The following is a 25,083-nucleotide window of genomic DNA, read 5'->3' on the forward strand; positions in this document are numbered from 1 at the left end:
ATATATTTATATGATATACCATCGTAACCCGGGGAGTGTCTGTACTGAACATTTAATATTTAACTGCTATTTAAATTAAAGAAATAAAGTACCTTATACTATCAATACTATGTGTGATTTAGATACTCAATACATAATTTATGTAAACGGTTTTTGCTTAGGGTTAAATGCCAGCTTTACTGTGATTTGAAAGTGCTGCTATCAGGTCACATATCCAAGTCCTTAATTATCAGATCACAATTTACACCACTCCCCACATGAAATGTTAAAGCAAATTAAACCACTATCACATTCCTATCAGCCATACAGTCTCCAGCCTTCATTCAAATGAACTAAGGGTAGCCTTTTATTAAATCCTGACAGCCAATAATTCAAACAGCGATGGCGCCACGGTTAGAATGAAAATGTCCACCATGCATCTAGCACTGCCCTCAGTAGCCACCTCTCCTCTTAATGGGTATCTAAAGTCCATATTGCAAGGCTGTGTCTTTGCAGGACTGTCTTTGTATGCAGGGATTCCCACAGGAAAGAGCACATCCATTTCATTCCAGAGGACTGTGAGGTGCTAATCAGTTGTACACCCGAAGTCATGCCTGTATTTCCTTAATTAGGTTTCGATCACAGCTTATCTATTTTTAAAAAAAGACTTATACCTATTAGACATTGGATGGAAATAACTTCCAATTAGAAATCTAATTTCATACTAAACCATGCCTTTTTGAACAATCTTCACAACTGTTTTTGTTGTTTGTTTAGATACCATGCAGTAATCAACGGCGCCTGCCTTCTTATTAATACACCTTCAAGAAAAAAGGTTTGAAGGGAGCTACTGATGATATCACACAAAAAATGAAACATAGTTATGTGAAGGAGCTCAAAATTGGCCATGAAACATTTTTCCTTTTATTTCCCATGACCTGCCAGCTTAGATCAGGCAGAATTCCCCAGGATGTGGCCCTATTAGCTTTCCTGCAGCCCTTCTTGGGACAGTTCTCCAACCCGTCATCTTTCCAATCCCCCAACCGCTTTTTACCAGGCTGAATTACAGCCTGACATTGTCTGCGTCAACAGTGAAGTGCTTCAGAAAGCCTTCATCCTGGTCCCATCAGATAGCCCCTGCTCAGTGTCCTGCTGCGCTGATATTTTCTGATATATGTGATTTGGACAAGGGGCACAATCCTTCCATTGATGTGATAGGGCTTTCAAAACCAAACAAACACGTGCCACCGGTGGTGTGACCAGACGCTGTGCATGGAACAATAACTGAAAAATAGCGCACCACAGTTAACTGCATTCATTTTATCAAGCATCTCAGTGCTGGAACAGACATGAAATCGACAACTGCAGCTACTCCACATAACAGCCCAACATGGTGTATGAGAACTCTGAGGCACTGATGTTTAGTGTCACTGAGCATCGCTGAGCTGGTCACATTACTTCACAGCCTTCCAACTTCCTTCTGATTTTCCATCGTCTAAGCATGGGCAATTTTAGAACAAAAAATGACAGACAAATTATAAGCAATTTCCAGCTTCCTAAAACAGCCTTAACACACGTATTAAAGGTCTTGTCAGCTAACATGACTGACCCTGTACCAGGCCAAGACACTATCAAGGACTTGTGCCTGCTGAAAAGGGAAATGTTGAAGGCTGTTGAAGGCTGGAAATCGCTTATAATTGAATCCCTTTTTGAATAAAATTTCTTTTTTAAAAAAAAAAAAAAAACATTTATATTTATATTTAATAAATAAAAAACAAAGAAGAATACTGCCATGACAATTTAATTTTCCCCTATATAAATGTTCATACTTTTTATTGTGCCGTTTCTTGGCACTAGCAGTTAAACCGGGAGATTAAAGTTTTAGCACCAATTAATGACAGCTAATATAAATAAAAAACGAATTGCCAAATTAGCCAAATGCGAATGAATAACAAGTTGTTGACTAAGAAACAACAAACACGCTAACATATACTTACAAAATTTACTTTTAGGGCTGGCTTCATCATTTAGTCAGCAATTAAAACAATCAGCTAATGCTTTACACTACATTATTATGCTAGTATTTATCAGCAGGAAAACAGCAAAGTAATGGTTTATATCTATATTTTTGTTGTATAATCAACAGCTTGACATGCAGAACACACACAAATATAGTTACATATGAACTGCTGTATGCGTATGAAAGTATCACTCTTTTTCATAATTAGCACTATTCAGCTTATACTTTAAACATTTTACTCAATTAATATTTGAAGATTGCTTAATTATTGAAACACTTGTTTTCATTCCATAATTAAAATTATTTAAGTTAAATTAAATTATTAACTTTACACATCATTGTATCAGTTACTAATTTACTTGTTAATAAAGTACTCATGAGGCTAAAGGCAAGATAATTTATAGGTGTGTGCAATAACCCAAGAGAAATTTTTATATTTTCAATTCATAAAATGTGAATTAATTAAATTTTTTAATTAATTGTTATGCATGGTGTTCTCACAGTAATTTTCTGTTGACCCCCAGTCCTAAAACATAAATATAATGACAATGAATTAGTATTTTAACAAAATGCAGTACAGTTATTTTCACTCAGTGAACACTTTATTAAAAACACCTGCTTATTAATGCAAACAACCTGCTGCTCCAAGCATATGGCTGCAACTGAATACATATAGTAGACAGACCGGGTCAAGAGGTTTGCTTAAGAGTCGAGTAAGCATTTCACTGGCTAAGATGCCTCGTCTAATCGATTGTGAATGTGGTCAGAGTGTTGGTGCCAGACATAGTGCTTCCAGCACCCCAGAAACAGTTACTGTACTGATATGGCTTAAAGAATGGCAAAATAAAAAAAATAAGAATAAAAAATAAAATTAATTCCAGTCAGAGGCACCTCTGTGGGTGAAAACTCCTTGTTAATGAGAGAGGTCAGAGGAGATTCACCAGACTTGTTAAAGCTAACAGGAAGGCCACGAGTGCAGAAATAACAACTCGGTACAACAGTCATGAACAGAAAGGCTTCTATGAACGAACTTGTCTACCCTTGAAGCAGTTCTGAAGGTAAAAGTGTGTCCAACCTGGTATTACCTAGGAGTACCTAATAAAATGGCTACTGAGTGTACAGAAATATCATATATGTTAAATTAATTAAATATTTGGGGACATATGAACAAACCCAAATGTGGTGCTTTTTACGTGGTTGAAACAAAACTCACATTAATTGAGCCAAAGGCTGCACAGAGGCAAGAACTTCAGACACATGGGACCTTCAGACTCATTTTGAAGAGTCACTTCAGTAGTTATGCCACAGCAGTATTGTCCCATCTATAGTGTGCATTTAGTTGTTCGACTTTTTTTGCCTCAGATGTACAGCAGACCCATAAAAGTGATTAGGATACATAAATGTTATTTATACAAACACACATCCATCCATTTGCCACAGCTGCGTGCAGGGCTGCAGTAAGCCTGAAGCCCCGCCCATGAAGCTTAAGATGTGAGGCAGGGGGCATTATGGATGACATGCCTACTGTAAGGCATTCACTGACTAATGGTAGTTTTACTAACACCTATTCATCTAATTGTGTATTTTAAAACTGCAGGAGAAAACTGAAACATGTACCCAAAGGAGAACATGTAAGCTCCATAACCAAAGAACTGGAGATGGGAACCTTACCTCTGTCCCTGGAGATGTGAAGGCACAATGCTACCCAATAAGCCTCCATGCGACTCCATGTACCCACAGCCCATTCATATGTAAGCATACAAAGACCCACCATAAAAAAAACACAACTCATAAAGCAGAGGTCGTGGGTGCTGACTGTTTGAACGCATCCCAAAATGTTAATAGGTATTATTATCAGTATTATTACCTGGAACAAAGCTCCCTTGGACGACTTCTTTATACGCCCACCAGCCTTCATGAATTTTTGGTGGATTTGGCTGTGCTGCTAGAAGAAAAACAAAGGAAAACGGTCATTTATAAAACATCTAACTAAAAGACAGGGTATTTTTACAATTATACACCCTACACCTTACAAGTGTGTATCATATTACAAGGCAGGGTGGCTCAACGAACCAGGCCTTAGGCATTCATTACGTTTCCAAGAGGCATTAGTATGGAATCACTTTGTGTCATATTCAGTAAACTGTTTTGGAGATCCAAGATTGCGGAATATTGGTGTTTTATAATTAAGGTGCCAGCAATAGGTAAAAGGCCCACAACGAAGACAGATTGCGATTTCTGATTCATTAGGCAAGGTTTCAGAGCCCTAATGCATGAGATTTCCCATAAACATGGCACCACTGAAACTAGGCTTAATAGGGAAGCAAAAGCTTGCCTGATTCCATTTTAATGGAAGTGTAAGTAGTTTAATCCCCTTGCAGAGAAATGAAACTAACACAAAAAAGTGCTTCAGTTTGGGAATGTGAGGAGAGGGAGACTGGATTGAAGTAGGAAAATCCGCTTCTGCTGGTGCGGCAGGAGGATGAGAAACAGAGTGAGAATTTCCATCAAGTGCTGACACAGAGCAGGTCTTGTGCATTAAAATTCTATCTAAAGCCCTCTGTTCATAACAGCATTTCCGGGGAAGTCGTGTTCTCTATAAAACTATCTATTCGATTTAATACGTGTTGCAAAAATAATTTGAAAATGGACCAACGCTGTTTTACGCTGCTTAAGACTGGCACACAGTACACAACGGTGCGATAAAAGCTGCTAAACAGACCCACCCGCCCACCGCCATCTCACTTTAAAATAGATTACTTAGTTAATTTCCCTACAAGCTTATCATTTCTTGGACTAAAGGTAGATGACACATACGCACAGTGAAGAGTCCAGCAATGAAAGAATGGGCAGCGTTCTGATGCATAGAAGCATAAGCGCTTTCAGAAAATCTTTCTAGGATCACTTCCAAGGGGGTGTGTGAGGCTCATTACACTTGTCAGTCACCACATTGTAAGTTCTGGCTTTTAATTCTAATACAAGCCGCTGTAAAGATATTAAGAATGAGAGTTTCTAAACATTACGAATTGCCGTGTATTGTATTACCCGACTTAAGTGAGGACCTGGTACCATGATGGAATGATTCATTTAAGTGCCATTTTTTGTGTCTACATTAATTTTTTGTCATAGTGTAACTTCCTTTGTGGAATATTATTATACACTGCATAAAGAGAGTATCTGCAATTAATACAGTTAAGTGATTAATATGAAAAACTAACTGGGATTTTACTGGTATAGCTACTCATACCAGTGTGGTCTTCCAGGAAATTCCTGATGCAATCACTTCCTCCGACTTGCAGGCTGATGCAATGTGTGGTTTCTGATGAGTTGGAAGCGGCAATGCAAAATAAATCAAAACCATGCAGCAAGCCTCTGTGTCAGTTCAGGCACTTGAGAACTGTGATCCCCCAAAAGCAGGCTCTCTCAAATAATGACCTTTGACGAATGAATGGCCGTAAACACTCAATCCACTGGCTTAGTTTGGCTTCCAACACACCAACAGCACACAGTCATTATCCTATTGTTAAGTCAGACATATCAGCTGCTTCCTGCGATTTTCTAGGCTCTGACATTCAATAAGTTAAATCATCCTATCACCTGTGTTAATGGGCCGCTCTGACAAATGAGAGGGGATGTTGTGCTTATAGACAATGGAGCATATGACTGTCAGTTCATTTAAATTAAATAATAGATTAATTGAAATTACATGTGATTTTGTGAACTCAAAAACACAGATATAATATACATTTTGAAAAAAAAGAGCTTTGTTCCATTGGTTATTGAACAATTTTATTCTTCTCATATCTGTCCCTCAATCCATTTGGCTAGTTACCTGCCACAGGTGTGATTGTCATTCATGGCCACACTTCTAGATAATTTCAACATAGAATCACCCACACTTGCAATCACTGTATTTATGCATTGTATTTATTTATATTTATGTCTTTTTAATGTCTTCTTGCTCAGTATGCTTTTTCTCGCGTTCAGTGCTGTTGGCTACCTTAATTGGATTTATTAGGTTTATAACACTGATCTTGGTTTTGACTCCAATTGGTTCTCTTATTTCTGGTTACTGGTGGGTCTGGACTCCTGGTTGCTAAATCATGACCCTGTTTTGTTCCTCAAGCCTGTCATTTGTGATACCCATTGTAACTCTGAGCTTGAGTCCTTCTTAGTCTCCTCAGCTATGTACTTCACAGTCTGTGGCCCTGTCAGTCCTGTCAGCACTGAGTATTTGTAGGCGTGCCAGCTGAAGAGGAAAGCACTGACAGGCAGCAAAGCCTGCCATGCGGGTGTGCCATTCTATCAGGAACCAAGCACTGTGCCCAGGATCTTGGTTAGTCCTGTTGGTGTGACAATACTGAAAATTTCTTTTGTCGGTAATATAGAAATTGTATTATTTCCTTTAAAGAAAGAATAATGTGGGGTTTACTGTTATCATTTTAAATTAAAAAAATAGGCTTGACAATCTCAATTCACATGAACATTTCGATCTTGCTCTTGAATTCTGAGGCATTGTGAAAAGATGCAATGAAAGACATCAAGGCTTAAACCTTAACATAAAACTGCACCATAACCTTTAAAAAAAAAAAAAAGAATCCTTTTCACTCAATGAGACATTCATCCTTGAAAACCGTTCTAGGGATCAAGGTATAGTTTTACAAAAACTACAAATGGAACACAATTCCTCATGCATGAAACACACACACACACACACACACACACACACATTGAATATTAAAATTATATGTCAAAAAAATTATATGGATATCACAGAAGTTACAATAGTATGAAAGAAAATATGAATTATATGCATACAAAAAACTACTTTGTCGTGCATCATTATAATAAAATAGAGTAGTGAGTATGACCAAAAATTTATATCACGGTATTATATCGTTTTCACAGTATACAATGTTTGACTGGGCGTTTATTGGACACATTTTCGTTGCCACAACTTTGCAGCGCTGTTTGCATAGAGGCTTATCGACATCCTTAGCCTTTCCATGCTCGTCTACAAAATACTTTCAAATGGCAGTTTTGCGCTTTTTTTTGTTTCTTTGTTTTTTTTTTTACTAAAACAGCTAGCGAAGTGCCTTCAGTTGTATCATGTTCGGCCAAATTGGTATCTGTGTGTTTACCAGCGCGAACACGTTCAGCGGCCATTGAGGGGAGGGGCTGCGCAAGTGTGTGCGTGTGAGTGCACACATGCATGGGTATGTAAATGATTCGATTTGCAAGGGACTGGCAGGTCTAGTCACCAGACACAGAGGATGCCTCGTAGGCGCATTAGACAGCATTACCAGCACTTGACGGAGTTTGATAGGGGTCGCATTGTGGGTTTGTACAGTAGGAGTCATATTGTGCAATTGCCCGGCAGTGATTCAGGAGACCCTGACAGCAAAGCGCTATGTCAGTGACATACTGAGTCCACATGTCTTACGAGGGGTTAGACAGCACCCTGGTACAGTCTTTAAACAAGACAATGCCCATCCACACACAACATGTGTGTCAATGGACTGACTGCATCATGTTGAGGTCCTTCTGTGGCCAGCTAGGTGTAGGATCAGCTTGGACGTCAACTCAGACCCAGTGCCAATCTGCAGGATCTTGAGGGCCAGTTACAACAGCTGTGGGCCGACTTGCCGCAGGAGAGGATAAAACGGCTGTATGACTCCCATCCGCACTGTATCCAGGCCTGGGGGGGTGCCACACCCTACTGACATGGGACAAGCAACTCTGTTGTCCATTTGATCTGATATTATAATCATTGCGATACAGTCCCATGACCTTTCACCACGTACAGATTCATTTGATTTCCACCACTCTGTCTGGGTGCTTAACCCAGATGGAGTGGGGGCCATTTGGTCCCCACAATACATAATACATACATACATAATACACACAGACAGACACACACATGTTCACTTACAGTACCTACCTAAATGGGGACCTTCCATTTATTTCTATGGGGAAACTCTAACCCCAATGACAATGCCCTTAACCCCTACCCAGCTTAACATTAACTCTAAGTAACCAAACAAAACTCAAAAGAGTTACATTTTGATTACATTTAGAGATTTTTATAAAATGGGGTTATCAAAATGGGGACTTAAAAAATGTCCCCAAAAGGAATGAAGTTTCAGTTACAGGTTTTTACCAACCTCTGGGGACATTTAGGTCCCCAAAAGTCATCTATGCAAACCCACCCCCCAAACACACACACACAGTATACACAAACACTTATAAAAATTAGTCTTCTATCTGAAGTGTGATGGCAGTAAGTATATACATGTAAACATTGTTTTTTGTGTTTTCTATTGGTGTCCATTTTAAAGAATTTTCATTTGCCATATGACTAAACATTAAACTTCCTACTTGAACACTGTACTATAAATATCCAGTATTTCATCTCTATTTGTACTGGTCTATTTGGAATTTGTGGCAGCCATACAGTGGGCAAACAGCCATCGGGACTGCATCTCATGGTCTTGATAAACAAATCTGATCTGTGACTAAAGTCAGAAGGACTGCATGTTAGATTTCAACTGCAGAGTTTGCTCTGTGTTTTGTCTGTTTACAGTAGATGTACTGTACACTATTCGGTCATAACATTACACTCATTGTATGGGGCCCCTTGTGTCGCCAAAATAGCTCTGACGCGTCAAGGAATGTACCCCACAAGACCTCTAAAGGTATCCTCTGGTATCTGGTACCAAGACGTTACCAACAGATCCTTAAGTCCTGTAAGTCAGTGTTTCTCAAACCAGTCCTCGGGGACCCACAGACCGTCCACCTGTTTGTCATCTCTCAATTCCACAGCAAAAACTGGGCTGTCTGGGGGTCCCCAAGGACTAATTTGAGAAACACTGCTGTAAGTTGCAAGATGGGGCCTCCATTTGGCCCTTGGCAAAACCACTCTGATCCTTACACTTGCCCATTTTTTTCTGCTTCTAACACATCAACTTCAAAAACTGACTGTTCACTTGACAGGTGCCATTGTAATGTAATCCATGTTATTCACTTCACCTGTCAGTGGTTTTAATGTTGTGGCTGATTGGTCTGTATAAGGTTATGCAGAAATTTTTAAAAATCAGTGTTTGTAATACATCTGAAGAAATCAAATTTACAATGTTAGATAATCAAGCTGGTATTCAGTACAGAGTGGTTACATTCTGACCCATAAGTGACTATTAGCCAGATCATGAGACACTTGTTTTATTGCTCTCCACAATACCTTGTCTCATCTTTATAACCTCAATTCTGAGAAGTGCAGCAGTTCTGAGACAAGCCAGGGGAACGTCAAGGTGGAACATTCAAGGTTAATACCTTAATGTCCACATTGAAACCATTTAAAATTAACTGAAAGCAGTAAGCAGCAGGTGAGAAGTAGAACATGAAGAACACCTTCACAAACTATCTGATCATCCATCTAAACTACTTATTTTATTTATTTTTTTAAAAAGCATAAAGAGTCCAAAAAATCTAAATATCAAACCACTACCAGGTGTTTGTCAGATTCCACCTTTGCATAATATGATGTATTTAATACTCAACAATAATTAAGGATGGACCATCCATTAAAACATCCCGAGGTGAAGCTTCACTAACACTTACAGTACAGACTTCTACGAAAACCACAGAGCCTCTTGTCACAAAGTGAGAAAACAAAGCAATTTGAAAAAACACATTGTATGCCACCAAATGTTATGCTTTAATGGAGATACTATTTACTGTTAGCAAGTTATGAATTATCAGGCATCATCATCAGACTAATTCATTTGACTTCTATTCCATATTGGACTAGGGATTTTAGGTATTAAGTGTATCCTTTTGAATGTATTTCATCGTTTCCAGGAAAAGTTAAATCAATACGGATCCATTTATTCCAAGCGAATTGGCACAATTCTGACATATTGCAGGACATTTAGTTCTTCTGGTATAGAGCCATGCCTTTCATAGAATGCACAGGCAGAAATAAGATCAAATATGTGATAATCAAAGCAGCAGAATAAATATTCCAGCTAGTCACTACAGAACAGTAAGCAGTGAGAAAAACAACCAAAGGCAAACTTTACCTAAGGCATTTTCTCTATGTGCATATAGAACCTATGCTTTTACTTTCAGCTTTAACAAATGAAAGATGCTTATGAGATGGTTGATGGTAATCACCCCACAGTCAAAATCACTCAAAATTCTTAGTCATTTCTGTTAAATACATGTCACATTTGTAAATAAAAGAAAATTACATATCCAAATTGTGGGAAATAAGTCACTATCAATTTATGTGTAAAGTTTAAGAATTCAGAAACAGATAACAGATAGTTAATTGACTACAGTACTTAACTAAATTCATTATGTGTAGAAAGTGGTCAACATGATTACATGTTGCTAGAGGCTAGTCTGGTTCATTTGCATCAGCCTTGGAACTCGAACATCTCTTAGCTCGACCAACTCGGACATCGAATGGATCTGTTGAATTTTTTGTGCTTCATCTACAACACATTTATTGATACAGTAATCATGGCTCCTAAGAAAGTGAGCAATGATAGCAGCAAACCAAAGAGGAAAGTGGTGAGAGTAACTGTAGAAAATTAAAAAAAGGAAATTATCGCGAGACTTGCAGGTGGTGCATGTGTGTTTACTCTCTCTTTGGCATATGGCATTGTCATTTTTCATGTTTATTGCTTTTGTATGTGTGATATTTCACTGTGTGTATTATTTTTATATTGATTGTCAGGGCTTTTTCTCATTAGTCAGGCAGGTATATAAGTATAAAATAGGCAATCATTTGGGCATCTGGAATGGATTAAATCCATTTACATTATTCTTTATGAGGAAACGTGACTTGGACCTCGACCAAATCGCAACTTGACCAGCCTTCTGGAACGAATTAAGTTTGTGTTCCAAAGTACCACTGTACACATGCAATCCACATTTCGAGTCATCTATACACTGACGCATAATTGACCATGGTTTGTTCTTTTCTTGATGATAGAATTTCACCTCTACCTTCCACCTCTCCCTTGGTTTTAATGTTAGCTTCTTTGAAGGTCATTCCTGTATAGTTTCACATTCCAGAATTCATTCCAAGAACACTAGCTGAATGTATAAGTCTGTCTCTTACTTTTTCATATATTTAGGAAAATCTGGAGTAATATTTCTGGTGTATAAATTTGCAGGGCAAATTTCAGCAATACACCTAAAATAATACTTTTTTTGAGCACACATAAAAATGTACATGGTCATGAAATGGAATAGTGCACATCTCACTATGATATTTTGATATCCTTATAAAGACATTATCACAGGCAAGGTAAAATATAATGTTTAAAATTTCATTATGATGTTGCCAATAATAAAAAACATTGAATCCCCCCTTTATTTCTCCCACATTTACTTACCCGTGCCCCTAATAATTTAATTCTAATACTTGCTTATGGCTACTACAGAATCAGATAAAGGAGGATTTCCTCTGTGAAGAGTGAAAAGATATGTGGAATTCTGATTCACTGAATAAAATATCCCTATAACTCTTAAAGAATACAGTAAGTTAATGTACACATAAACTAAATTTTGCATAATATATTTCTTAAATCAATAGAACAAAACATTCAACATTCAAGACATTCAAAAAGACACTTCTAAGAATTTGCGATGATACATTTCAAAAGAACAGATGTGCAGGAAAAGCAAAAACAAAACGCTCTCTAAAAGTTAAGAACATAAGAAATTTACAAACGAGAGGAGGCCATTTGGCCGATCAAGCTCGTTTGGGGAGAACTTAACTAATAGCTCAGACTTGTTAAAATCTTATCTAGCTCTGATTTAAAGGAACCCAGGGTTTTAGCTTGCGCTACACTAACAGGAAGACTATTCCATGCTCTAACTACACGCTGTGTAAAGAAGTGCTTTCTCAAATCCATTTTTTAAATATTCTCCCACTAATTTCCACCTACTGTATAGCCACGAGTTCTAGTATTTAAACTGATATTGAAGCATCCAGACCTGTTAGAATCTTATACACCTGGATCATGTCCCCCCTTAGTCTCCTTTGCTTGAGGCTGAACAGATTCAGTTCAGCTAACCTCTCTTCATAAAACATTCCTCTAAGACCAGGAATAATTCTTGTAGCCCTACGTTGCACCCTTTCCAAGGCAGCAATGTCCTTCTTAAGGTATTGTGACTAAACCTGCATACAATATTCTAGGTGGTGTCTTACCAAAGAATTGTATAATCGTAGCATCACCTCCCTTGACTTAAACTCCACACACCTAGAGATGTAACCCAACATCATATTGGCCTTTTTAATTGCTATACCACACTGGTGAGAGTGGGACATGGAAGCATCAACATACACCCCGAGGTCTTTCTCATCATCAGCTGCCTTTATTTCAGTGGAACCCATAAAATATACATCTGTACTTTATATTTGTGCTCCCTGCATAGATTACCTTTCATTTATCTACGTTAAATTACATCTGCCAGGTATCAGCCCAGCTGTTAATTAAATCAAGATCCCATTGTAGCCTCTCTGCTGCTAGGTTAGTATCTGCTACCCTACCCACCTTGGTGTCATCTGCAAATTTAACCAGTTTACTGTATCTATAGGTGTCAATATCCTTGATGTAAATTAGGAACAATAGTGGTCCTAAAATTGAACCCTGCGATACCCCACTATGAACGCAGCCCCACTGTGACATTGTGCCTCTAATAACTACCCGCTGCTTCCTGTCTGTTAACCAGTATTCGATCCAAGCTGCTACAGTTCCTAAAATCCCTGTAGCTTTGACCTTAAGCAAGAGTCGTTTGTGGGGGACAACACTGAAGGCCTTCTGGAAATCTAAGTAGATCACATTGTAGGCCTTTTTGTGAACAATTTCTCTTGTAGTTTCCTCAAAGAACTCAAGTAGATTAATTAAACAGGACCTACCTCTTCTAAATCCATGTTGGCTATCCCTCAGAATGTTATTTGTATCCAGGTAATCTACCATTTTCACTTGGATTATACCTTCCTTTTCCAGGCACAGTATGCAAGTTAAACTGATTGGCCTACAGTTTGCTGGATTACTTCTATCCCCTTTTTGAACATTGGCATTATATTAGCATGCTTCCAATCAGAAGGTACCAAACCAGCAGATAAGGATTTCTGAAATAGTAAAGTTAAAGGTTGGCTAATAATATCTCTCATCTCTTTTAAAACTATAGGTAAAATGCCATCAGGGCCCTGTGATTTATTTATTTTGAGCTTAGCTAGGCTAAGTTATACAGCCCCAGTTATACATATATTAGTCATAGACAACGCTTTAGTATTTGTACTAAATGGTGGTAGGTTACTCATGTTCTCTACTGTGAACACCCGTGTAAAATAATCATTAAACAAATTTACTATATCAATTTCATTTTCAATTAAAAGGCCCTTACTATCCTGCAAGAGAGTGATTTCAGCAGTTAGAGCTCTTTTGGAGTTCAAATATTGGAAGAAACCTTTAATGTCATCCTTAGCCTCCAATGCAATCTTTCTTTCTACATTCCTCTTAGTGAGTCACATGTTATTTCTAACTCAACCGGTAGACTTAGATACTCTTGTTTCTTTTGATATCATTAGTTATTTTCCATTTGTGGAGGAGAGACTTTATTCTTAATTTCCGTAGTAAACCACCTTGGTTGCAGTTTCCTAGATTTAGTTTTGTTGGAAAGAGGTATGACGTCCTATTGCAATTGCTACAATGTCCTTTTAAAAAATTCCAATGCTTCTTCAACAGTTTTGCTGTTTAAGTCCATCCAGTTTGCAGTTTGTATTTTCAGTCTCATACCATTTAAGTTAGCCTTCCTCACATTGTATATTTTTGTTTTGGACTTTGCTCTTTGGACACTAAAATTAACCTCAAATTTAACTGTGTTATGATCACTGCCATCCAGGGGTTCTAAAACCTCTAATTTTCCAATCCTATCTTGGCTATTAGAGAAAACAAGATGAAGAAGGGCTTCTCCCCTGGTAGGGCTATTAACAAACTGAGTAAAAAAAATAATCCTGTTCTAATTCCACCATCTTAAGTACATTTATAGAATTACACTATGCCCCACTGTATCCCAGGTACAGTAAATTAAAATCATGCATAACCACCACATAATTTTTATTACTCATAATCTTGATATTGTCATACTGTATAACATACTGCTTTCCTCTGCAGCTTCATTAGGTGCTCTATAACAAACACCGACAATTAGGCCATTTGAGTTTTTAGCATCTAGTGTTTCCTATACAGCTTCTGTACTTTTATTTTTATCAGTGAGTTTCCTTGCCTGCAAGTTTTCTTTTACCTATACTGCAACGCCACCTCCCTTGTTGCTTACCTGGTCTCTACAGAATAACGTAGAACCATCCATATATTCTTCTCCATCATTGTCACTCAACGATGTTTCTGTTATTCCTATAATGTTGTAAAAGTCTGATGAAATAAAAGCCTCTAAATCATGAATTTTGTTTCTAATACTCCTAGCGTTTAAGTACAAATAGCAAAGGGTTGGCCTTTTACAGTGCCCACTTTCACTATTACTGTATTTGGGGCTTTCCATCTCCCCCCACCTACATTCTTAACTAACCTCGCTGCCCCCTCAGTCCCTAGATTAAATATTCCTCAACTACTGTACTCTACACATACGCCTCCCCAATACACTGGTTCCCCTCTGGTTCAGATGCAACCCATCTAGCTTGAACAGGTCCCACCTGTTCCAGAAGGTCTTCCAGTGCTCCATAAACCTAAACCCCTCTTTCCTACACCACCCTGGCTTAGCCTGGCTTGCACGTGGCACGGGATGTATTCTAGAGAATACCACCATGGATGTTGTCCATCTAAGCTTATCTGCAACTTCCACAAATTTATCCTGCAGAACTGCCCTCCTCACAAAATTTCTTTCTGAATCTGAATAAAAATCAATCCAGCCATGCAATATAAATAAATGTTCCAAAAGGTTTTTATGTATGCATGACTTTCATCCATAAACATACAACCACATATCCAAATATCCAAAACAGTCATTTGGTCAACAATTAACTGTTGACAGAAACATTAAAATTCTCACATTTCTGTGGACAATAAAACTGAGTTAACGTCACTCATAAATCAAAGCTAAATTCTTGTCATATTCTAGTATGTTTTCTTAGATATTCTAGTGGCGATGTCTCAATCAACCAGAAAAATCCAATTATGGATGTGTCCAATCATGGATACATCTCCAGTGCAGTGAACAAAGAAACAAATTTCAACAGTGCTTGAAAAACAGTACACCAGTACACAAACACACACACGCATGCACACACACACACACACACACACACACACACACACACACACAACAGGATCAAAGAAACATGGTTAATAAATAGTTCATTTTCATATAATTGTCAAACACTGTCATTAATATTCATCACAATGGCCAGGCAAACCAGCAATTCAACCATGCAGAGTCAAATAGAAAGAAGTAAAAGGCTGCATATAAATGAAAGCTGACCTTGTAGACAGCTGTGCATACTGACTTATGAGATAATTATCCCTCAAGAAGTCGAAGATACCAAAACAAGGATACAACTGCATTGTGGCAATTCTGTGGCCTTGTGTCTCATGGAAATTTTCAGTCCATTCAAATCAATATTTTGTTAACTGTTTGTAGATTTTTTTCAGACATCAAAAAAACTATGCAAGCTGCTGTTGGAACAACAGCGATGTATTCCCTGAACAGCACCATCACCCCTTCCCCCATCTAATCCTTACTCCTTCAACACCCTCCAACCTCTAGTTTGTAGAATTGTTGGATTGTATTGCACATTCCACTTACATGCCCATCTTTCCCCATCAGTTGGGGGTTGACTGTATTTCCTTGTAAATGTCTTAATGCCCATGTCTTAAAATGTCATATTTTTAAATCTGTAAATAATAATGTTCTATTTATTTCTCATTTGCACTATCACCAACATGTTTCATGACAGAACTGTAACAGATAATCAAATGGCACATACAGAACTCTGAAGGGGCCACAGATGGTTTATCATGTCTTTTTATTTTTAAAATCTGTGAGTACAATGCACTAAATTCGGCACACAATTTAGTTTAATGTACCCACAAAATTCTAAACTGAGTTCACAAAATCACAAAATTCAAATGTGGGCTGGCCATTGGGAAGTTCAGAAACCAGGGGTGCCCAACTCATCCGTCCATCTTGGCATGTTTCCAAGTCTATCACAGGAGTTGATTAATAGATAATGCCTTATTTCATTGGTGACCATTAGTCGGCGGCAAAATATATCAAGGGGCACTCTCCCACCCGAGTCAGGCACATTGCAGCTATGTGCAGATGGCTTGATTACAAGTTCTAATACAATAGCTTCGGTGCACATTTTAGGGATCTTCTAGTTAAGTTAGTTCTAGTTAATATATCATGTTCAACTACATTGTTTGCATAATTTAGTAGAGATAATACAGTAAGTGTTATATTCCACAGGAATAACTACCATGTAACTACCATGTCATACAGTCACACTACAGACCCCACTGTCATTTTCTTCTGAGATTAAATGTTACAGCTACCTAGTACACACACAAGTGTCATTAACCAGTCAAATAAATAACACACAGAGTGGGGTGTATATGAAATCGGTGAAATGTAACATACACTAAACTTATGAATACTAATCATATGCAAACAGAAATATCATATTCACAACAGTATGTATTAAATCATGTGATCTGAAAATATGAGACAAATGGCATGCTATTTTATTTCAATACAGGACACAGCATTTTACATGTCAATAAGGCATGGCTGTGTAATATACGGGATGGGTGCAAACTCTAATTGTCGTTCTCTCCCAATTACGGCTCTAACAAGCCACACCTGCTGCTTGTCTAGTCTTAAGTCTAATTACACCCTAGGTGCCTCTCATCTGCCCCCTCACATGCCTTGTATAAAGTGTCCTTCAGTCCAGCGCCCCCAGTCCACTCATTGATGTTACTACCTGCATGTGGTCATCAGTAGCACAGGGGTGCCTACTGTTTCTGCCTGATCTTCCCTACCCTCTTTTGACCCCTCGTGGTCCGTTTCCTATGCCCTGCCTGTACTATACAAACCTTCGCCTTACCCATGACGTGAGGCACTGTACTGAAATGCTCCTTTAAAGCAATAAAAACTGATCAAAAAAATGAACATTCTTATTTAGAGTGTGTACTTGTATGTGTGTGTCTGTGTGTGTATATATGCATGTATGTACAGGATTAACTACAATCAACAGGAACAGTATTTACAAATCCAAGTGTTTTAACAATTGCTCACTTGGAGTATACCAATTCCTTGTCCACAAACCACCATGGAATATTGGCGAACAAGTGAGTTTATCTTCCCTGATGGCTGAACTCACATGCTGAATAGTTGAAAATGGTTAATCTCTCTCCTTTTCAAACATTCTGTGTATGTCAAACAAATGTCAAACATGCTCTCTCTCTCTCACTCACACACACACGCACACACACCAACACACACATGGACATAAATATTTTAATCCAGGGGTGCTACTAGAGACTTTGGGCCCCGTGAAAGCAAATTATACTGGGACCCCATACCAAGACTAATTGATTTGTTCCAAATTTTTCAGGGTCCATGTTACTCAGTGGCCCTTGGAATTGTCCCAACTTTCCCCCTTTAAAGCACCCTGCACTGCAGCACTTGGTGTCACTTTTCTTAATGTAATTGTCAGGATCGTTCCCTGTCTTACTTTGTGTAGTCTGCTATATTCCTGTTTGGCAAGCAGTTGTTGCTGGCCATCCTGTTTTCCCAATGTTTGCTTAGGTTTGGCAATGTTCTGCTCCTAGCATGTTCCCATGCCCCCAGGGTGGTGACATGGGTGCATGAGCTAAGTGGGTGGTTTTAACATGTCTGACATTTTTGTAATTTATGCCCTAGATTTGGTCTTGCACACCCTTGTTAATTGTTTTCTTAGTGTATCTGTATTTCAGTTGGAATCCTTGTTTTTCTTAGTTATCACTGCTTGTATCTAGTCTATAGTAATGTTATGTAACCCTTGTTCCTATTTTCTCCAATTGTGTTCTGTAATTCTTATTCTTAGTATCTTCCTGTTGTTGGAATTCGGAGTGTTTGTTAATTACTCACATCAGTTCTTGTTATTCCTAGTTCCTAGTGTTTAGGTATTTGGCAATGGTTTCTTCTCCAGTCCTCATTACTTGTAGTTATGGGTACCTGTCCTTGTCCTGTTTTTTGTGTGTTTACAGCCAATGAGTCGGGGTTCTGTTTATTTCTTATTGTAGACTGTTTCTAGCCCATGTATTCCCTGCATTTTCTGCTGTGTCTGTTCTAGCCTTTTGTTAGTCTTTGTTCTGTGCTCACCATTGTTTGACCCCTTGTGGACCCTTTTATTTTGTTTTATATCCATCCATCCATCCATTTTCCAAACCAGTTATCCTACTGGGTCGCGGGGGGTCCGGAGCCTATCCCGGAAGCATTGGGCACAAGGCAGTATTTTGTTTTATATACAAAAGTTGAATGTGCTGAACATTATGGATTATGTTTCAAAACTAAATATGAGAAACAATTTCACTCTAGGTTATATAAGGCAAAAAAAAAAAACAATTTCTAACAGGCAGAGCAAAATACAGGGCTTTTAGTAAATATAGGCATAATTACTTCAAATGTAACAATGGAAACTGCCAAAAAAGATCAGACAACTTGTATGTAAAGCATTCCTCACCATTTACATGTTTTTACATATCCTGCCTTAGCTTAATTTTTTTGCCAAGCCTATTTATGATATGAATATGTTTGGAAGGCAGCCTGTTCCTCTTCTTGTCTACAACATTCGCCGTTGTTCTGAAACGTCGGTATATACAATTGCGCACAGCGTGCAAAGTATGCTTGTGCGGCTTCCACGAGTGCGGGGAAACGGCTTTCATTATCCCGCCAGAAATGAAGCGGCTGTTCGCTTTGGGGGATAAGAGTTGCCCCTGTCTGCTTCTAACACATCGCATACAGCGATTTTATTGTCTTTGCTAGATACCTTGTGACGCCACTTTAGGCTGTTTATTTTCCTGTGCATTGAGATATGTCACGCATATATCATGTCATATGAACGGGACTTCTGCAGGGCCGAACAAATTATTTATCAGCGATAATGAACGATGGCCAATCGATTGGAGCACCCTTAATCACAAACTGTATAAGAGGTTTGCTATTATAGGTAAAATCATTTCACGTGCTGGGTCAAAAGGGGGGGTGGCTCTGTATAGTTCTTTTTAACCTAACCAAACTCAGTCCTCTGAAAGTGGACCAATGGTCTCTCTCTCATCCACTTCAGCTCTACTGGGGTTTCAATCCATTCACACTATCCTTACTAGCAGCCAGGGTTCAGTCTGTTTTTTCGAGTATCCTTGTGCAATAGAATGGGATCTGTCTACCGAAAGTCTAGTAGGCAAGAAATACAATGGCAAAAGGCAAAGTAAACCTGGAGCGCTTTGTGTTCACAATGCACAGGCTAAGTGAACCGCAACACAGACATGAAGCAAACCAAAAATTTGATCACCTCCCAAAGTGGTCTTAGTTCAGTTTGTTTCAGTTGGTTTGACTTTGTTTGGAGTGTTATCATATGTGTAAAAAATGCTGACTAATTGCTCTGAATTCTTTTTGAGGGCTAACAGGGGCCAAGCATAAAACCACCTTAAGTTCATCCATCCATCCATCCATCCTCCAAACCGCTTATCCTACTGGGTCACGGGACATCTGGAGCCTATCCCGGAATCAATGGGCACGAGGCAGGGAACAATCCAGAATGTGGGACCAGCTCATCGCAGGGCACACTAACACACCATTCATTCACACTGGATGCACATCTACGGGCAATTTAGCAACTCCAATTAGCCTCAGCATGTTTTTGGACTGTGGGGGGAAACCGGAGTACCTGGAGGAAACCCCACGACGACATGGGGAGAACATATAAACTCCACACACATGTGACCCAGGCGGAGACTCGAACCTGGGTCTCAGAGGCGTGAGGCAACAGTCCTAACCACTGCACCACCATGCCACCCCACCTTAAGTTCAGTTTATAATAAAGTACCTTGTGTTTTTGAGGCAACTGGGATCATCATCCATCATGCCCTGCTGTGACTGTAATTAGGATTAGCAGATCTGTGCCCGTTCTTTCATGTGCCTCCACTGGCTTGGACTAAGTGACACAATTAAATTCCTCACAATAAATTTCGCTCACCAGCTACCAGACTGCTGTCGATAAAATTTGCTGAGGGACAGAATATTCAGAAAACTGTCTATCACTAAACTGTACAATGTTCCTGGGAAATTTGCAAAAAAATCTACAGAATACAACAGAATGACAGATGGCTGTATTCACAATGTTATAAACATATACACCATACTGTATGGCCAAAAGTATTGGGACACACCTCTTAATCATTAAATACAGGTGTTTCAATCAGACCCAATGCCACAGGTGTATAAAAGCACCTAGACATGCATTCAGGTTTACATACATTTGTGAAAGAATGGGTCGTTCTGAAGAACTCAAGCATGGTGCAGTCAGTGCAGGTACAATGAGTGATATCACACTGCAAATCTGTTCTAATCGATTCATACATTAGTACCCAAGTCCAATACAATGTCGCATTTGTAGTTGCATGATTTTCAATTAGAGAGAAAAGCACTATGCGCCAGATGGTCTTAGCAATAAACACTACTTGCATGCAAAAATTGCTATCCAAGTGAACAATAGTGATGTCCGATTTACGAATGAATTGTTCTTTTGAACCAATTTTTTTTTCAGTGAATCGGTAAAACCGGTTTTCAGATCGAAAAGAACTGAAATTTTGTACATCCATGTACAAAAGGTCAAAGTCTTGGATTCTAAATATGTAAAAATATTTGACAAATTATTACATAAAAATACAAAGCAACCTTTTTAATTTCACTTACGTTTGCTTTTCGTAGACTGTCTGTAGTCATTTTGCCTTCGGTGCCCCTCTGCATACTATAACCGGTTGGGTTTCTGCTTTGTGCATGCACAGCGACATTGTGGCAATGGGTCACTACTCCCAACTCTCGGCACTCAACAAGTTAGTTAGTTCAGCATGTTCAGTTGAAGTCACTAGGCAATTCTTGTGAGACTCATAAGACCCATGGTAGATCCTTATGATATAATTTATTAATATACTGTTATTATTTCTATTTAAAATGCATGCAGTTACATTATTGGCCATTGGTATCACTGTTTTAATTATTTAATTCATGTCAGTAATTCATAGTAACTCAAGTGACTAAGTTTTGAAGTCTCCTTCCCCTAACCCTAATTTTCCTCAATGGATATTTTAGTGTGCAGTTTTAGTGAAAGCGAGGTTTTTCAGGAATTCAATAGTCGCGTTGTGTCAGGACTGACTGTGCTGTCATAGGATGCCACCATTGCAATAAGCCAGTTTGTGAAATATCTTCCCTGCTACATGTTCCATGGTCAAGTGTAAGTGGTATAATTGCAAATTGGAAATGTTTAGGAACAAGAGGAACTTAGCCATCAAGTGACAGACCATGTAAAGTAACAGAGAGGGGTTGTTAAGTGCTGAGCTGCCAAGTGCGTAAAGGTCGCTAATGTTCTGTTGACTCAAGAACTGCAGAGTTCCAAACTTCCTCTGCCCTTAATCCCAGCACAAAAACTGTGCACAAGAAGCTTCACAGAATGGGCTTCCATGGCCAAGCAGCTGCACACATGCCTCACATCACTAAGTGCAATTTCAATCATTGGATGGAGTGGTGTAATGCATGCCATCACTGGACTCTGGAGCAGTGTAAATGTGTTCTGTGGAGGGACAAATCACACTTTTCTGTCTGATGGCCTGATGGATGAGTCTGAGTTTGGCGAATGCCAAGAGAATATCACCTACCTTACTGCATTGTGCCAACTGTAAAGTTTGAAGGAGGAGGGATAATGGTATGGGGATGTTTTTCAGGAATTGGGATATGTCCCTTAGTTCCAGGAAAAGCAATACTTCAGCATAATCAGACATTTTGGAGGATTCTATGCTTTCGACTTTGTGGGAGCAGTCTTGGGAAGGCCCTTTTCTTGTCCAGCACGACTGTGCCCCAGTGCACAAAGCAAGGTCCATAAAGACATGGTTGAGTGAGATGGTGCAGAAGAACTTGACTGCCCCGCACAGGGCCCTGACCTCAACCCCATCACACACCTTTGGAATGAATTAGAAAGTCCAATATCATTGCCTGACCTCACAAATGCTCTTCCAGATGAATGGGCAAAAATTCCCACAGACACAATCCAAAATCTTATAGAAAGCTTTCCCAGAAGAGTGGCAGATGTTATAACTGCCAAGGGGAGGCAAACTCCATATTGCTGCTTATGGATTTAGAATGGGCAGCCATAAAAGTTCCTGTAGGTATAATAGCCAGGTGCCCCAGTGCTTTTGTCCATATAGTGTATTTATACATAAGGCTGTTTTCACCCTTTTAGTCTTGGTGCATACAATACAGTGATCCCCTGCTGCTGCATATCGCGGTTCAGCTATCGCACCCCCTCTATATCGCGTATTTTTCTCCGACGCTTCACAGTTCTCAGCGTATCGCGTACCTTGTTTGCGGTCCGATTATTTTCATTTTGTTTTAAGCCCTATGATGGCTTCCAAGCATCCTGCATCTTCTAAGCCTTCTGGTAGTAGTGAGCCTAAGCACCAGAGGAAGACCTTGACCATTCAAGAGAAGGTAAAACTCCTAGATATGCTTCAGAAAGGTAAGCGTTACACAGACGTCGCTCGCCATTATGGCTTGAATGAATCGACGGTACGATATATTCTTTTCATCCTTCTTGATGTAAGAGCCACCACATCACTTTCCTTTAGTTAAACAGGAAAGAGGGTGGCAACTCCTCGAAATAAAGCCATCGTTAAAACGGAATCACATACGTATACATTACATATTATTACTATTATTATTATTATTTTACTCATATCCTTAACCCAACATCCACATATCATGTGTGTTGTTTTAATAAGTTTACATGTCTTTAAAGTGTGTGGGAGGGGTATTTTAAGGCTTAAACTATTAAAAAAATGTTTATTTATACAGTCTTTGTATATCGCGGATTTTCACCTATCGCTGATGGGTATGGAATGCATCCTCCTCGATAGACGGGGATCACTGTATTTTTATCAGGTGTAGATTTTCATCCATATAATGTTTTTGTAAAGTGGTTGTAAGAGCCATCAATGATAAAATAGAGTGGATATTCAGAAGGTCAAAGTCACAATTAAGTCGCATTTCCTTTTACTGTCACTAAGCACCACTGCTTCAATTTTGGTGTAATTTGCATAAAAATTTGAAGATCTTCACCCATACAATGAGGTTAAAAAAGATATATCAAATACTTTTTGATTTATAATGCTAACATGATCAATTGTCAAAACTAGGGGTGCTCCAATTGATCGGTTGCCGATCACAATCAGCCGATAATTGCATTGGGAAATTTGATCGGCAGTCTCTATAATGGCCGATATAGAAAAGCCGATCAGATGACACAAAACTCGCGAAACAATTTTTTTTCACGCTGCTAAAATGGCTTCACCGGTCTGGCAATTCTACGTGTTGTGTGAAAAAGACAATACATTAGCAATCTGCAACCTGTGTAACAAGCCAATTCCACAAGGCGGGAAGCACCCAAAGCATTTTAACACCACGAACCTCATCAGACATTTGAAGGTTAGTCACATAAAGGAACATGAGCAGTTTTTAAAAGTTGGCTAGCGCTAAGAGAGAGCGGGAGAGTTCAGCAACTCGTGCACCACTCACTCAGCCGTCGGTAACAGAGACGTTTCAAAGACAGCAACCCTACTGAAGCATATAGAAATATCAGATAAAATAATAGAATTCATGTGCCTAGATCATCAGCCGCTGTCTATTGTGGAAGATGAAGGGTTCCGGCAACTCATGTCCTACATGGATTCACGTTACACTATGCTAGGGTGAAAATATTTCACAGATGTGCGCCTGCCGCAGTTATACCAAACAGTGTTTACATATGTCGAACGCCTTATGAAGGACAAGATAACATCAGTTAGTTTTACAAGTGACATTTGGAGTGCAAGTGTATGTCCCATGTCCATCTGGTCAGATGTATATGAGATATAAGTTTTTTGTTATTTGTAGTTTTTTTTTATTATTATTTGTTTTTGTTGTGCAATTTATTACATGTGGTCCTTAAAGTAAATTAGAAAAACTGAGTGCTTACTTTGGAAAACTGACTTGAAACTAAATTTTGACTATAGCCTTTTTTGTTGCAGTGTTTAACCTAAAGTTAAAGTACTCTAAAGTCAAAGACTCTGTTTGTTCTGTATGTTATTTTATTTAATTTTGTACAATCTACAGGAAAGTTGTATTTGTCAAGCTCTAAGCTGTTCCCAATTACTAACCAAGCACAGGCTGCTATGTTTTAAGTTGACGTGGTGCACATGTTGATTGCCAATAAATAAAATTGTCAATTCATGATATTCCTCTTGTAATTTGAATACTTAGTTTACATTGTTGTTAGATATAGGTTAATAAATAATGCTACATGATAAGGCTTCAAGTAGACCCTGTAATCGGTGATCGGTATCGGACGATACAGCTTCTAGTGATCAGAGATCGGTGATCGGCCCCAAAAATCCAGATCGGAGCACCCCTAGTCAAAACTGTCATTTTCTGTGCTTTCAATTTGCGGCATCTGTTTCAGTTTGTCACCCAGACAGTGTGCCTGCTAAGTTTGAAAAAGTAAGTTATCACGTTAATGAGACTCTGTCTGCAGCAGAGGACCGGTGGCAAAACAACCCGGGGAATACAAAAATCCCACCGTCCATCTTCAGACATGGATAATAGATAAGCAAATTTCACAAATATAAAACTGTTCTTTAAAACTGTGTCTAGTCATGAAATACAGCTTTGAGTTTTGACAATTTCCCATATTTCGTCACAGCAGGACAGAGAAACAGAAAATGTAAAATGATGAAATGCAGGAATCTTAAAAATAAAAATTT

General features: G+C 38.8%; 1 protein-coding gene across 6 annotated transcripts in view; it reads right to left on the reverse strand.

Annotated features, from left to right (window-relative positions):
* Nucleotides 1–25,083, reverse strand: part of ca10a (carbonic anhydrase Xa) — a 158,850-nt gene that overhangs the window by 121,794 nt on the left and 11,973 nt on the right. For all 6 annotated transcript variants that reach the window (XR_007398278.1, XM_049015756.1, XM_049015757.1 and 3 more), the window contains exon 3: nt 3,867–3,944. Coding sequence is in view for 5 of the 6 variants with exons in the window: in XM_049015756.1 (XP_048871713.1) it covers nt 3,867–3,944 (78 nt within the window). In the remaining variant the exon portion in view is untranslated. The remainder of the gene's footprint in view (nt 1–3,866; nt 3,945–25,083) is intronic.

Source organism: Brienomyrus brachyistius, chromosome 5 (assembly GCF_023856365.1).
Source record: "Brienomyrus brachyistius isolate T26 chromosome 5, BBRACH_0.4, whole genome shotgun sequence".
NCBI lineage: Eukaryota > Metazoa > Chordata > Actinopteri > Osteoglossiformes > Mormyridae > Brienomyrus > Brienomyrus brachyistius.